Source organism: Salmo salar, chromosome 04, assembly GCF_965601325.2.
Source record: "Salmo salar chromosome 04, fSalSal1, whole genome shotgun sequence".
In the NCBI taxonomy this organism is placed as follows: Eukaryota; Metazoa; Chordata; class Actinopteri; order Salmoniformes; family Salmonidae; genus Salmo; species Salmo salar.
The window spans coordinates 52,700,829-52,714,354 of record NC_138294.1 but is presented as its reverse complement, the minus strand read 5'-3'; the positions used below and the strand labels follow the sequence as shown (position 1 = coordinate 52,714,354).

At 42.4% G+C, this 13,526-nt stretch overlaps 1 protein-coding gene across 8 annotated transcripts in view; it reads left to right on the top strand.

Annotated features, from left to right (window-relative positions):
• LOC106603279 (unconventional myosin-XVIIIa) overlaps window positions 1-13,526 on the top strand; it is a 115,016-nt gene that overhangs the window by 63,120 nt on the left and 38,370 nt on the right. For all 8 annotated transcript variants that reach the window (XM_082974545.1, XM_082974544.1, XM_082974543.1 and 5 more), the window contains 7 exons: window positions 1,412-1,550; window positions 3,749-3,908; window positions 4,000-4,186; window positions 4,938-5,145; window positions 5,360-5,469; window positions 6,618-6,683; window positions 12,780-12,908. In XM_082974545.1, the coding sequence (XP_082830671.1) occupies window positions 1,412-1,550; window positions 3,749-3,908; window positions 4,000-4,186; window positions 4,938-5,145; window positions 5,360-5,469; window positions 6,618-6,683; window positions 12,780-12,908 (999 nt within the window). The remainder of the gene's footprint in view (window positions 1-1,411; window positions 1,551-3,748; window positions 3,909-3,999; window positions 4,187-4,937; window positions 5,146-5,359; window positions 5,470-6,617; window positions 6,684-12,779; window positions 12,909-13,526) is intronic.

Genomic DNA, 13,526 nt, shown 5'->3' with positions numbered 1-13,526 from the left:
TAGAGGAATCAACAGGGAGAGGGTTGAAGGAAAAGGCAGACATTTCATCCAGTAAACAAAGACTAGAAAACCCACTCAGGTGGAAGAAAAAAAAATCTTTGTTTTCCTTCTCCTCCAGTGTGTGTGCCATGGAAAAAAAAAATGACAAGGTGTTGAGAGTGTCATGGTCGGCGGTGTAATAAGTTGGTTTGAGTGCTCTGCCTTTTAAGGGGTCCTGGCCCTGCTGGAGCTGTCATCAAAAGCACTGAACCAGGGTATAGCAGATGGCTGCAGAAGGCCAAAGCCTTTGAAGGCTGACAAAAACAAAAGAATGGGACAGCACAGCCCACGCTCTTAGAGATCACTCTCTGTTGATGTCGAGACACTAGGATGAAAGCTGACAGTTGGATTTACACTGACACTTCAAATGTTGTCCCCTGACATAAAAAACTCAGTACCCATGGGTTCACTGGGGTCTGTTGGCTTGCCATGAAGGCTTTTAGCGAGGCCCAGAAACAGGCTTTACTGTGTACTTGTGTGTCTAACAGAGAGCCTTTATATGGCTTTGCTGAGCTTTTTCTAGGTCTAAAAGGTCATTGCACTCAACACTACTACAGTAGTTATCATTCTCTATTGATAATAACAATGTGCTAACACTGATAAAAAGCATTTTCTTCAGATTCTACCAGTAGGTGGGTATACACTGTATATTCTTGAATTCAGAAAGAGCCATTTGAAGAGAAAAAGGGGTTAGAGTTCAATTATACCAAAAAGCTCAATTGCGGCCAGCATTCCAGTGGTAATTTCTGAAGAGGGCTGTTTAGAGCAGGCTTCCTGAATGCTCCAGTGCTCTCCGAGCTATTACTCTGATATTAGGCCTAATGAGAGTCATGGCTAATGGCCTGTCCCTCTCTGCCGTCTGGACCTTAAAAAAAAAACAGACTGCAATTGCTTTATAAAAGCATGAATCTGAAAGCAGTGTTTCACTGTGTTGTCAGCGGGATATTTTGGTGCTAAATATGATCAGCTGACTCCTTCACAATATTTTGTGTCAGTGTTTGTTGTGGAAATAGTCAGGAGAGTTGGGAGGTGTTGTGGTATTCCAGGTGAAAGCCTTACAACAAATGACATTTCCTCAGGCTTACGGAATGATTCCCACAAAGTAGATAGTTAGATGATCAGAGCTGGCTTCGCTTCAGGCCTTGGAGTTTGAGTATGAGTGGGCTGGCTGGCTGAGTGTGTTTGCTAAAGTGAGTCAGTATGTGTAGGCTGAAAAGCAAACTGATGCCCAGTTAGTCTGTTTGTGTGTATTTTGGTGAGACTGTTGATTCTACAACCATCCGAAGGACTGAAAATGTGTCAGGGTACAGTAGATGTTATCTATCCAGTGAGGTGAGGGGTTGGAAGCGAGTCTGACCTGTGTGTGTGCCAGGTGCGGACGCTGAGGACTGATGAGGCGCGGGGCCTGTTGTGGCTGATGGAGGAGGAGGCTCTGCAGCCTGGGGGTTCTGAGGACACTCTACTGGGACGTCTCTTCAGCTACTATGGCCCTGCCGAGGGCGAGAGCAAAGGTACAGAGACACACACGCCTCACAAAAAAATCCATCACTATTGTTATACTTCAAATATTATTTATTTTGATTAAAATAGACACTAACCTACACTTATCACACCTACTATACTTACCAATCTCGTTTTATATTATCCAATCTTATCTTAATACTACTTCTCCAAAATAAATCAATAGTAATTCAACAGAGGGGCAGCGATTCACAGGAAGCCCATCTCTGCAGCCAACTCTAGCACCCCTGGAATGGCTTCCAGTTTCTCTCTTCATCAGAAAATAGCAACTTGTTGCCTGAGGTCACACGCTGATCATAGAACTCCCTCCTCACTTTTCTGTAAAACCCAACCTTGCACCTCACCGCCATGTGCTTCTGGAACAGCCTGCGTTTCTCCTGTTCAGGCCGGTGCTGGTTGTGGAAGCGGAAGCTGGTCATGTTTAGGGACTGGGACTTCCAGTAGCACTCACAATGCCAGATATCTGAGAAATTCACACACGAAACCAGTTCTATATGTACCTAAATGCATTCTAAACATACATTGAACAAAAATGTAAATGCAGCATGTAAAGTGTTAGTCCCATGTTTCATGAGCTGAAATAAAAGATCCCAGAAATGTTCCATATTCACAAAGAGCTCTCTACATTTGTTTCACAAAGAGCTCTCTACATTTGTTTGCACAAATGTGTTTACATCCCTGTTAGTGAGCATTTCTCCTTTGCCAAGATAATCCATCCACCTGATAGGTGTGGCATATCAAGGAGCTGATTAAACAGCATGATCATTACACAGGTGCACCTTGTGTTGGGGACAATAAAAGGCCACTCTAAAATGTGCAGTTTTGTCACACAACACAATGCCACAGATCTCAAGTTTTGATGGACCGCGCAATTGGCATGCTGACTGCAGGAATGTCCACCAGAGCAGTTGCCAGTTAATTAAATGTTCATTTCTCTACCATAAGCCGCCTCCAACGTCGTTTTAGAGAATTTGGCAGTACGTTAAACTGGCCTCACAATCGCAGACCACGTGTAACCCCGCCAGCCCAGGATCTCCACATCTGTCTTCTTCACCTGCAGGATCTTCTGAGACCAGTATTTCTGTCTGTAATAAAGCCCTTTTGTGGCAAAAAACTCATTTTGGTTGGCTGGGCCTGGCTCCCCAGTGGGTGAGCATATGTCCTCCCAGGCCCACCCATGGCTGCGCCTCTGCTTAGTCATGTGAAATCCATAGATTAGGGCCTAATTTATTAATTTCAATTGACTGATTTCCTTATATGAACTGTAACTCAGTAAAGAAGATATTGATGCTCCTGTGCCATCCATGGTACAGACTGGTTACATTTCTGGGTGTAGAAGCTCATTTTGTAAAATGATATGCCATTTAGCAAATGCTTTTATCCAAAGCGACATACAGTCATGCGTGCATACATTTCTAACATTTCTAACATTCTTAATTCTGCAAACATTTTGATATCATAATTTTCAAATGTAATTGCATTCTAATGAATAGAATCACCATGGCAAAGAAATAAAATGGCTTTCAAATCAACACTGTCGCTCTTATCGACCAGACATTCTACGTTCAAACATTCTACCAACTTTCCTTTGGATGATTTTTAGGATTCAGAATTGTCATGACAATGCAAAGGAGTGAATGGATGTGCATCATCAGGTGAAGTCAGTTTCACATTGAACCCAGCAATACTCTAGCCTGGTCCCAGATCAGTTTGTGCATTTGCCTACTCTGTCCTGATTGTCAAGCCAAACAATTGCATGGCAATTCCATAAGGAGTTGGGAAGAGATAAACAGAGTGGCAGTCAGGCTACCAATACAGTGGCAGAGTTGAAAGATGACTTTAACAGGACTGCATCAATCACCCAGATATGTTGTGGTATGCAATTTGCCACTCTGTTTCTATTATTCTTCACTGTAAAATGATGGGGGACAAACTATAGCAGCAAATAGTGTCTATTTTCAAAGAACTCTCTGTTTTCTAAACTACCATATTCTAAAATAATTTTACTCCTAAAACACAAAAAATACAGGTTTATAGAAAATATATTGTCTGCTCAAAGGTGACAATGATTTGTTGTTTTTCTTCTTTTTCACTTTATGTTCATTGCCACACATACTGTAGACATCCATACACGCAAACATTGACATACATAATTGTTATCAACTCCTTTTGCCTCTCTACTGGTCAGGTCACACCTTGCTGTTGAAGAGTGAGAGACTACATCACTTCCTGCTGGGCCACAGCCATGGTACAGACTGGGTGGAGTATGACGCCCGTGGTTGGCTGAGCCATGCTAAACAGAACCCTGTCTCGACCAACGCAGGGAGTCTCCTACAGGACTCCCAAAAGTAACACTCGTCCCACATAATGTTTTAGCTTGATTGGCAACACTTGCAACAGACATTCTGACCATGTCGGATTTGTCGCTCTCCTCTCTAGGAAGAACATCAGTGGTCTGTTTATGAGTCGAGGGGGTGGGGCCACCATCCTGTCAGGCTCCATTGCTGGCCTGGAGGGCGTTTCCCAGCTGACCTTGCGGCGTGCCACCAGCATGAGGAAGACCTTCACCACCGGGGTGGCAGCTGTCAAGAAGAAGTCCCTCTGCATCCAGATCAAACTACAAGTGGTGAGAGTCTAGGGGCCATCTGCAGGGGCCAGGTCTGGTCGAGGGACTGTGAGAGAGATCGAGATGGCCCCCAATAGCTTATTATACTTCCACTTATGTTCATGTTTCATTATGGGTATATCCACGTTGTGTTGGGCCACAAGCCCCTCATTTAAATCCTATACACAAGCTGATTCAGTAAATGGAGTCTTTTAATTAGCATTGCCCAATGTATGCCCTCCCTCTGAGAGAGCTGTTCACACAGCGTTTGGGGTGGCAGGTAGCCTTGCGGTTAATAACATTGGGCCAGTAACCTAAAGGTTGCTGGTTCGAATCCCCAAAGTGAATAGGTGAAACATCTGCCTATGTACCCTTGAGTAAGGCACTTAGTCCTAATTGCTCCTGTAAGTTACTCTAGATAAGAGCGTCTGCTAAATCTATAATCTATCTTCCTATGTTTTTGCTGTGTTATAACAGCTTTAAGGGGTAGGAGCTAGGAGCCGTCCCAGTGCAGGGTCTAGGCATTACATTTCCTGGTCCAGAGTACATTCCTTAACTATACTATTTATTACAACTCAAGTTGATTATTTTATAAGATTGCTTAATGTTTGAAATGTGTGAGAGCCATTGTGTGGCGCTTTTGCATATGATTAGAGGTTTGGTCTGTGATTAAATTGGGCTACTCTCTCAGTGCACGGTGAGGCCTTGCCCTCTCCTCTAGCCCTCTATCACTGTTATCATTTGAGTCCCAGCTAACCCTTCTCTCCTTCAGGACGCTCTGCTGGACACGGTAAGGAGGTCCAGGGTTCACTTTGTCCACTGCTTGCTGCCCAATGCTGATGCCCTGCGGGCGGGCAGAGGGGAATTGGAGGCCCAGGGGGAAAGTGGAGACTCTGGCCTGATGCAGCTGGATGTGGCCCTGCTCCGGTCCCAGCTCCGCGGCTCCAAGCTGCTGGACGCCCTCAGAATCTACAGACAAGGTGAGAAGGCTGACAGAACTAGAGGCTGTGGTTGTTAGACGAGGAAGGTCCTGAAGGGTCTGACCTGCCTAGACTGGAGTCTGGTTTCCTTCACAAACGAACCAAATGACCAACACTGCTCTACTGTTTGTCACGTAGACTATGTGTTTAGAATAAATATTTCTGTAAAAAATTATAGCTCCATAACCTTGCCCCCATATCGTTGTCTTTACAGGATACCCTGATCACATGGTCTTCTCAGAATTCCGCCGCCGCTTCGATGTGCTGGCACCACACCTGACCAAGAAACTTGGCCGCAACTACATAGTGAAGGATGAGAAGAGGGTGAGTCTATTTTTCTCTGTGTGTGCGTGTGTGGAGCATAGCTGAGGTCTGTAGTGTTACATTAATAAACTGAACAGGCCATCTCCTTCCTGGCTGTCAGTAACCCACTGACAGAGGAATAAACCTCCATTAATCAGAGCCATTGTGATGACCTAATCAACATTGCAGAAGCAGAGACAGGAAGGAAAGGCCTTCTAATTGCACTGGGGTTTAGGGCTGAACTTATCAACTTTGTGAAATATATTGTCTACCCTGGAGGCCGTCTGCCTGGTAGTTTTACCCTAATGATTTTCTTAGGATAGGAACTCTCCACTGCAATGGTTTATGTGCAATGTAAATGGTGAGAGGGCCTAAAAGTATTTTAGTGTGACCCAACCTGTGAAGGGAGGATTGCTAATGAGGGTTCCACTCTGAGGTTAACTATCAATGAGGGTCAATTGTGTATTGGTCCCCTGAAAGAGGAGCCAGGCTGAAATGAAATGGTGGGGAAAAGAACACAAAAGCTACTCTTTACAGAAGAGTGTGAGAGACTGAGCGAAGGTGGTACAGAGAGAGAAAAGCAGTTTTCCCCTGCGTCAGCGTCTCGTAGCGAGGTTTCTGTGGAAACGGCATCAGACAAAAGGCCCTCAGTCCTCGGGGCTGCCGCTCCTCTCACAGTGTAATCTAGATGGGGCCTTTCAGGCTGGGGGCTCAAGTGGACCTGTCCACACCACCCAGGGAAAGGGAAGGCAGAGAGACGCACAGAGACAGACAGTAACACAGAGAGGGAGAGCTGCAGGCGGTGCCCCTCTGCAGAGGCTGTATGTGTTCAAGGCTGCTATGGGGCCGAGACCACCACGGGGCCAGGAGGAACAAGCTTGGAGAAGGTGGATTCTGGAGGACGAGCTGTCTGGTCAGTTTTTGCCTCTCTCCCTGCACATGCTCTGTGTCCTTGAGAATAGGAGAGGAGAGGGTGGGGATCGGGCCGGATGTGTGAGGTAGAATGTTTACAGGACTACATATCAGGATTCTGTCAATCTGTCTGATTAGAGGAGTGGTTGTTGGGATGCTGGGATTGTGTCAGTTGGCAGCTCGACGGGACTGCTGTAGAGGGATAATCCGGGGGTAGAGGGGCAGGGAATGATCTGTGTGTCTGTGTGTGTTTCCAGGCGGTAGAGGAGTTGCTGGAGTCCCTGGACCCGGAGAAGAGCAGCTATCACATGGGACTGAGTAGGGTGAGTACCACTACTACCACAACATAAAAACACTTCACGCTTTGAATTAGTCACTGGTTAAACTACCTCTGTTCATATTATATTGAATGAAAAGGGGTTATAGAAACCCAGAGAACAGATGTTGTCCCATGCATACAGTAGGTTTCTTCAACTTGTAGCTAAAGAATCCTCATTCCACGTGTTTTTCCTTGAGGAATCCCAGTATCAATTCTAAGGAGAGAGAACGTTTTCATAATGTTACCCGTAATTTTCCCGTAATGTTTGGGGGTCTAGTTTTCTGTTAGTTAGGGGAACATTCTATCTCTGTTAGCAAAAAAAGTTCTGAGAACCTCTTTAGCATGTGTTTGTGTTAGGAGAACATTCCCTTAATGTCAAACAGAACTTATCTAAGGAAGAACATGGTTACAATGTTAATGTTCTAGATGTGTTTTATGGGACGTTGCAAGAACATTCGTGTCCAGTTTTCTGAGGGTTAGGAGAATATTCCATCAACGTTCTACCAAACATTCACAGTTTTTATTACACGTTACACCTTGTAACTGTTGCCAAGCCCATCAAGGCCTGATTGGTGAACCACTGAGTTAGGGATACACACACAGTGCTTCAACTTCCATATTTGACACCACATAAATTATTACATTGTGCATGTTAATTTATACAGTAATTATTATATGTCTTCACCTGGGATTTGAACTCACAACCTTCTGGTTCACGACATTCATATATTTCTGCTACGTCACCATGTCTGTGTACATTCAGTTATTTTTGACTATTCCAGGGGTGAAAGCAAGCCGGAATGGTCCGGTATGAACTACTGGCAAAATAAATAGTGGTGGTACGCCGTACTGGTAAAACATGAGCCTATCACAATAATGAAAACAGATTCCATGAAAATTGTATGCTATCACAGTATTTATCATTACCTCATGTCAGTCGCATGAACAATTTGTGAATAGTCTTGAAAACTTGTGGAATACGCTCAAAATGCGGTGTGTTTCAACAATAACACATTTTTGCCAAGGCAAAGATAAGTAGCCGAGACCAAGACGCACATGGACAGCAGTGTATGCATCAATTGGAGTTACAAGACTTGTGTAGGAGGCTTAATGAATGACAATCACTGAATATCATTAATTTAGAAGTCATGCCAGAATTATTTTAGTCCAGTAGCCTAATAGTTGGAATAGAAGTCTGGACACTGACTATAGGCCTCACATTGAGCCTATTACAATAACTTCTGCAGAATTAAGTGTTCCTGGCCTACGTGCAATTTCTTTCAGCAACATAAAAGCTGACAGTATTTTATTTTCAACCGCATAAAATATGCGTCCCAAGACTAACTAAAATATCAGAGACATGCGGGATTGTTTTCACAGTTTTTAATTTCCTTAAAACCGGTCAAAATGATGTCATTTGGAAATATCCCTGGATCCTTAACGTCCTCGCTCCGTGACAGAAGCAGAAATGAAAGAGAACTTTACCGATGTCAACTAGATTGTTGATGATGCGTTGATCATTCTATCGAGTTATGACATTCTGGTGAGCGTGGCTTTATTTAATATTCTAGACGAGCATCAAATAATGACAGAAGAGAAGCTGCATGTATCTAATTATAGACAAGTTGACTAACAAATAGCCTACCAAAATTGTTGGAAATTATAAGGCGAAAAATATATTTTAATGAAGCTTAAAACATGTATTTTTTACTCACCTCCTGTCATTATGCCATCCATGAGTAACGTGCTCAGGTAGCCGACATTAAGTAATAGTTTGACAATCAGTTAACATCATGACTAGTTCTGTTTATGCCACATTAGGCTAATACATTTTAAGTTAAAAGAAATCTTCACTATTAGGTCAATAGAGATCCTATTAAATCAATATGGATATTGTATGTAATTACTGTGTATGATCAAATAGAAAAGTGCATGCACACATGGGAGGTCTCATATACAGAAAGCCTTTCATTTGCTGAAATAAGAATTTTTCATGTAAAAAAAAAGATGAAAAAAAAAAAAGATTAATTATCATAATTTCACATCACGTCTTGTTACTTTTGCCACTTTTGTTAACCACTGATCATTTCATATCTCTTTGTTTGGCAAGGTAAGGGATACTCACGCACATAGTGCTTTTAACATAGTGTTTTCAACTTACGTATTTGACACACAATTACATTTTTGCATGTTCATTTATACAGCAATTATTATTCAACATGTCATCTCCTGGGATTTGAACTCAAAACCTCTTGGTTCGTGGTGCATTGAGTGGGACGTTGTACTCCAAACATGTCAGTGTCAGGTATCAGTTAATCTGACTAGTCTCTCATCATTGATTTGATTTACTTATTTCAGCAAATGAAGGACTTTCTGTATATGAGACCTCCCATGTGTGCATGCACTTTTCTATTTGATCATACACAGTAATTACATACAGTATCAATATTGATTTAATAGGATCTCTATGGACCTAAAAGAAATCTTCACTATTAACTTAAAATGTATTAGCCTACCCTTTTAATGTGGCAAAAAATAAATGTTCTTGCAACATGTTTAGAATATTGATATCTTATGTTCTGAGAACATGGCAACCATGTTCTGTGTTTGTTTGGTAGAATGTTGATGCAATATTCTCCTAACCCTCAGAAAACTGGACACAGGAATGTTCTTGCAACATTCTCATGAAACGTGTCTAGAATATTAATGTCTTATGTTCTGAGAACATGGCAACCATGTTCTGTGTATGTTTGGTAGAAGGTTTATGGAATTTTTTCCTAACTCTCAGAAAACTGGACACATAAATGTTCTTGCAACATTCCCATGAAACGTGTCTAGAACATTATCTTAAGTTCTGGGTAAGTTCTATTTGACATTAAGGGAATGGTCGCTTGGAAACATTCCTTGAACATCACATGAACATTCCTATGTAAACGTTAGTTAACCTCTCTTGGGCAGCGTCCCACCCACGGTTCACACTATTCAACAGCCAGTGAAAAATCAGAGCGCCAAATTCAAAACCACAAAATGTCATAATTCAAAGTTCTCAAACATATGACTATTTTAAACCATTTTAAAGATACACGTCTCCTTAATGTAACCACATTGTCCGATTTCAAAAAGGCTTTACGGTGAAAGCATAAAGTTAGATTATGTTAGGACAGTTCCAACACAAGAAAAACCACACAGCCATTTTCCTAGCAAGGACAGGCGTCACAAATACTAGAAATTCAGCTAACATTATGCACTAACCTTTGACGATCTTCATCAGATGACACTCCTAGGACATCATGTTACACAATACATGCATTTTTTGTTCGATCAAGTTGATATTTATATCCAAAAACAGCATTTTACATTGGTGCGTGATGTTCAGAAAATATTTTGCCTCCAATACTGCCGGTGAATCAGCACAACAATTTACAAAAATACTCATCATAAACGTTGATCAAATATTAAACTGTTATTCAAAGAATTATAGATGAACATCTCCTTTATGCAACCGCTGTGACAGATTTCAAAAAAGATTCACGGGGAAAGCACACTTTGCAATAATACTGCGCTCAGAAAAATACACTAGGCAATACAGATACCCGCCATTTTGGAGTCATCTAAAATCATAAATAGCATTACAAATATTCACTTACCTTTGATGATCTTCATCAGAAGGCACTTCCAGGCATCCCAGGTCCACAATAAATGTTGTTTTGTTCGATAAAGTCCAGAATTTATGTCCAAATAACTCCTTGTTGTTTCCGCGTTCAGTAAGCTACTCCAAGTGTAGGAAGCGCGGCCAAAATGTCACGACGACAAGTCAAAAAAAGTTATATTTACGTTCTTTCAAACATGTCAAACGTTGTATAGCATCAATCTTTAGGGCCTTTTTAACTTAGAACTTCAATAATATTCCAACCGGACGATTCCAGTGTCTTGAAAAACGTTTTGGAACACAGCTAACTCTCATGTGAAAGCGCGCCAATGAACTCATTTGCTTTCCTGAGTCAACAACTTCCAACTTCCTCTGTTCGTTCTCTGTTCAAACAACTTTCTAAAGACTGTTGACATCTAGTGGAAGCCTTAGGAATTGCAAAATGAACCCTAAGTCACTGTGTGTTCGATAGGCAATGACTTGAAAGGACTACAAGCACCAGACTTCCCACTTCCTGGTTAGATTTTTCTCAGGTTTTTGCCTACCATTCAAGCAGTTTTAGAAACTTCAGAGTGTTTTCTATCCAAATCTACTAATAATATGCATGTTCTAGTTCCTGGGCCCGAGTAGTAGGCCGTTTACTTTGGGCACGCTTTTCATCCGGCTGTCAAAATGCTGCCCCCTACCCAAGAGAGGTTAATGACCTAATGAGACCCGTAAGGGAATATTCTCCAAATTGTAGGAACGTTTGTTGTTAGCTGGGATGTGTTTGTGACTCTGGGTGAACTGTCTGGCAAGTGTTGCCTGCCCTGAAAATCTCTTGGCTGGGGAGGATGGGTCTGAGAGGCATGCCTGCCTTCCAGCCTCACCGTGAGACGCACAATCATGTCTCCTTTGTATTCATGTCGTTATAGAGTAATTTCTGGCAGGTGATGGTCTTCGGTGTTGTCTTTCGCCCTGGCACTTGTAGACTAATCACAGTAAACACTGCTTGGCACACTTCTGTTTAATCCCATCAGCTGAGAAGTGGCCCATAGCCAACAAGAAACTATTGTAATTAAAAATGGTAATTTCTTGGGAGACAGATGTTGTTGCCTTCGGGGTTTGGAGATTGAAATGGCCTTTGGAGTAGATTAGCACCAAGATGGTGGTTCACAAAGCAGTCCAACGGTGTCCTAGCAACAGCAGTGGCCTCAGTAGAATGCCAATTAACAGCAGCACCAAATCTTCTCATGACACTGGGTCCACCACACAACTCTCACTGTGGTAAACACTGCCACAACAGGAAGTCACGCCTCATGTCCGCTTTGATTTACCCATTCTGATCATAATATGATGCTGACACCCAGAGATCTCCTTACTTGTGGTTTTCTGATGTAGTTACATTATGGACAAAATGCATATGACAAACATGACTTTACTGTTTTATTTTGAAGCCAAATTCATGACATTCTCCCTCTAACATTGAAGTACAGTGTGTTTTCGGAACCCCTCTTTGTATTGGTAATACAGTATATCCTGCTTAAGTGTTTGTCTCTTCCACCTACTGGTTCTTTCATGTATGCCAGGGAGGTTTGATCTTTTATAAAGCACTGGAGCCTGTCAACTCTCCCATCACCATCCATCCTTCGCCTTAAGCTGACTGACTGCCACCAGTCTTCACACTGTGCCTGACCCTGGCCTGATGATGTCTCTGAGTGTATGTGAATGATAGGAGAATGTCATGTGACGGCACTTCTACTGGCCCTTTAACTCTGTTTCATCTTTGACCCGGCCAATAAGGACACAATGCTGACACTCTCTGGCAGAGATAGTGGGCGAGTTAAAGCGGATCACTTTTGTCAAGTCGGTGACCATCGTTTTTCACCGCCTTTCAAAGTCTGTTGCATTATGGGGAAGAATGACTGAAGCAGGAGCTTTTGCGCGATTCATGTATACAGTGGAGTGATACAAATGAATGTGATATTTGAGGCTCTCTCACTGATTGATTGTACAATGTAGCCTACACACACTTGATTTCAGTTTGTGAGTGTGTGTGGTATGGGGGTTGGAGACATGTATATTTCAACATTATCAATACAAACTTTCATAAACAACTTTAGTTTCCGACTTTCGGCTGTCACAGATATACCTCCCCAACTTCCCTCCTCGACTTTCGTCTACAGTCGGTTGCTTTCACCTTACCACTCAAACACGCTCAATTACTTTACTACCCAATCTTCTCGGATTAAAGGGCCGTTGTCTTTAGACTACAGTGGATGGATCTACCGTTTTCTTGTTAATGTAATTTATTTGTGTAATAGGTGCTAAAAAGCTATACTTTCTTGAAGTCAATTTCAAGTCAATTATGTGACCATTTTGTTTGATTTAAATCAGCTCCAGACTTGAACAAACGTGACTATATCTATTTTGTTTGATGCTGAACTAAAAGGTGTGTACTTTCGTCCCCAGTTGTTCTTCAGAGCAGGGACCTTGGCTAAACTGGAGGAGCAGCGGGATGAGCAGACCAGACACAACATCACCCTGTTCCAAGCAGCCTGCAGTGGATACCTGGCCAGACAGGCCTTCAAGAAGAGGAAGGTAGGCATGACTCCACCACGGCTTCACGTCATCCAGCTAGCTGTCAGAGAAGAAAGGCAGGATTTAAAGATAGCAGCAGGGAAGGAGACAAAGATGTACTGTGTATGTCAAGGCTATGACTGGGACTGTCCAATATGATCAGAATCTGTTTTATAGTTTGAAATCCAGGATTTATTTTCCAGGATTTACATTGATCATTTTTTTGTAGAGAACAGTTCAGTCTTCCTACTGTATATTCCCCCTGTTCCTGAAGTCTTTTTTTAGACTACGGCAAGCTCTACAGTAAACTCTACAGAACAATATTTTACTATTGATTTAGAGACAGAGAATAAAACTTTCATGTGATCTATAATAGAGAGATGTGGTTGCCTCGGAGTCTGGAGTGAAGGAGGCTGTTCCAGGTCACATTTTAAAGGTTGATTGCTCTGCCATAGGACTACAGCTAGCTCTGCTGTAAATCTCAAACTAATCACAACAGGACTTAGTAAATCTATTGGCCTAACCCCTCCCCATCCCACCTGATTCACCCTGTCACTATCTGCACCAGGGACAGGGGGGTGGCATGTCCCCCTTAAACACACTCTTATTGATCAGCTCTTTTTAAAAGCAGCCCTATTA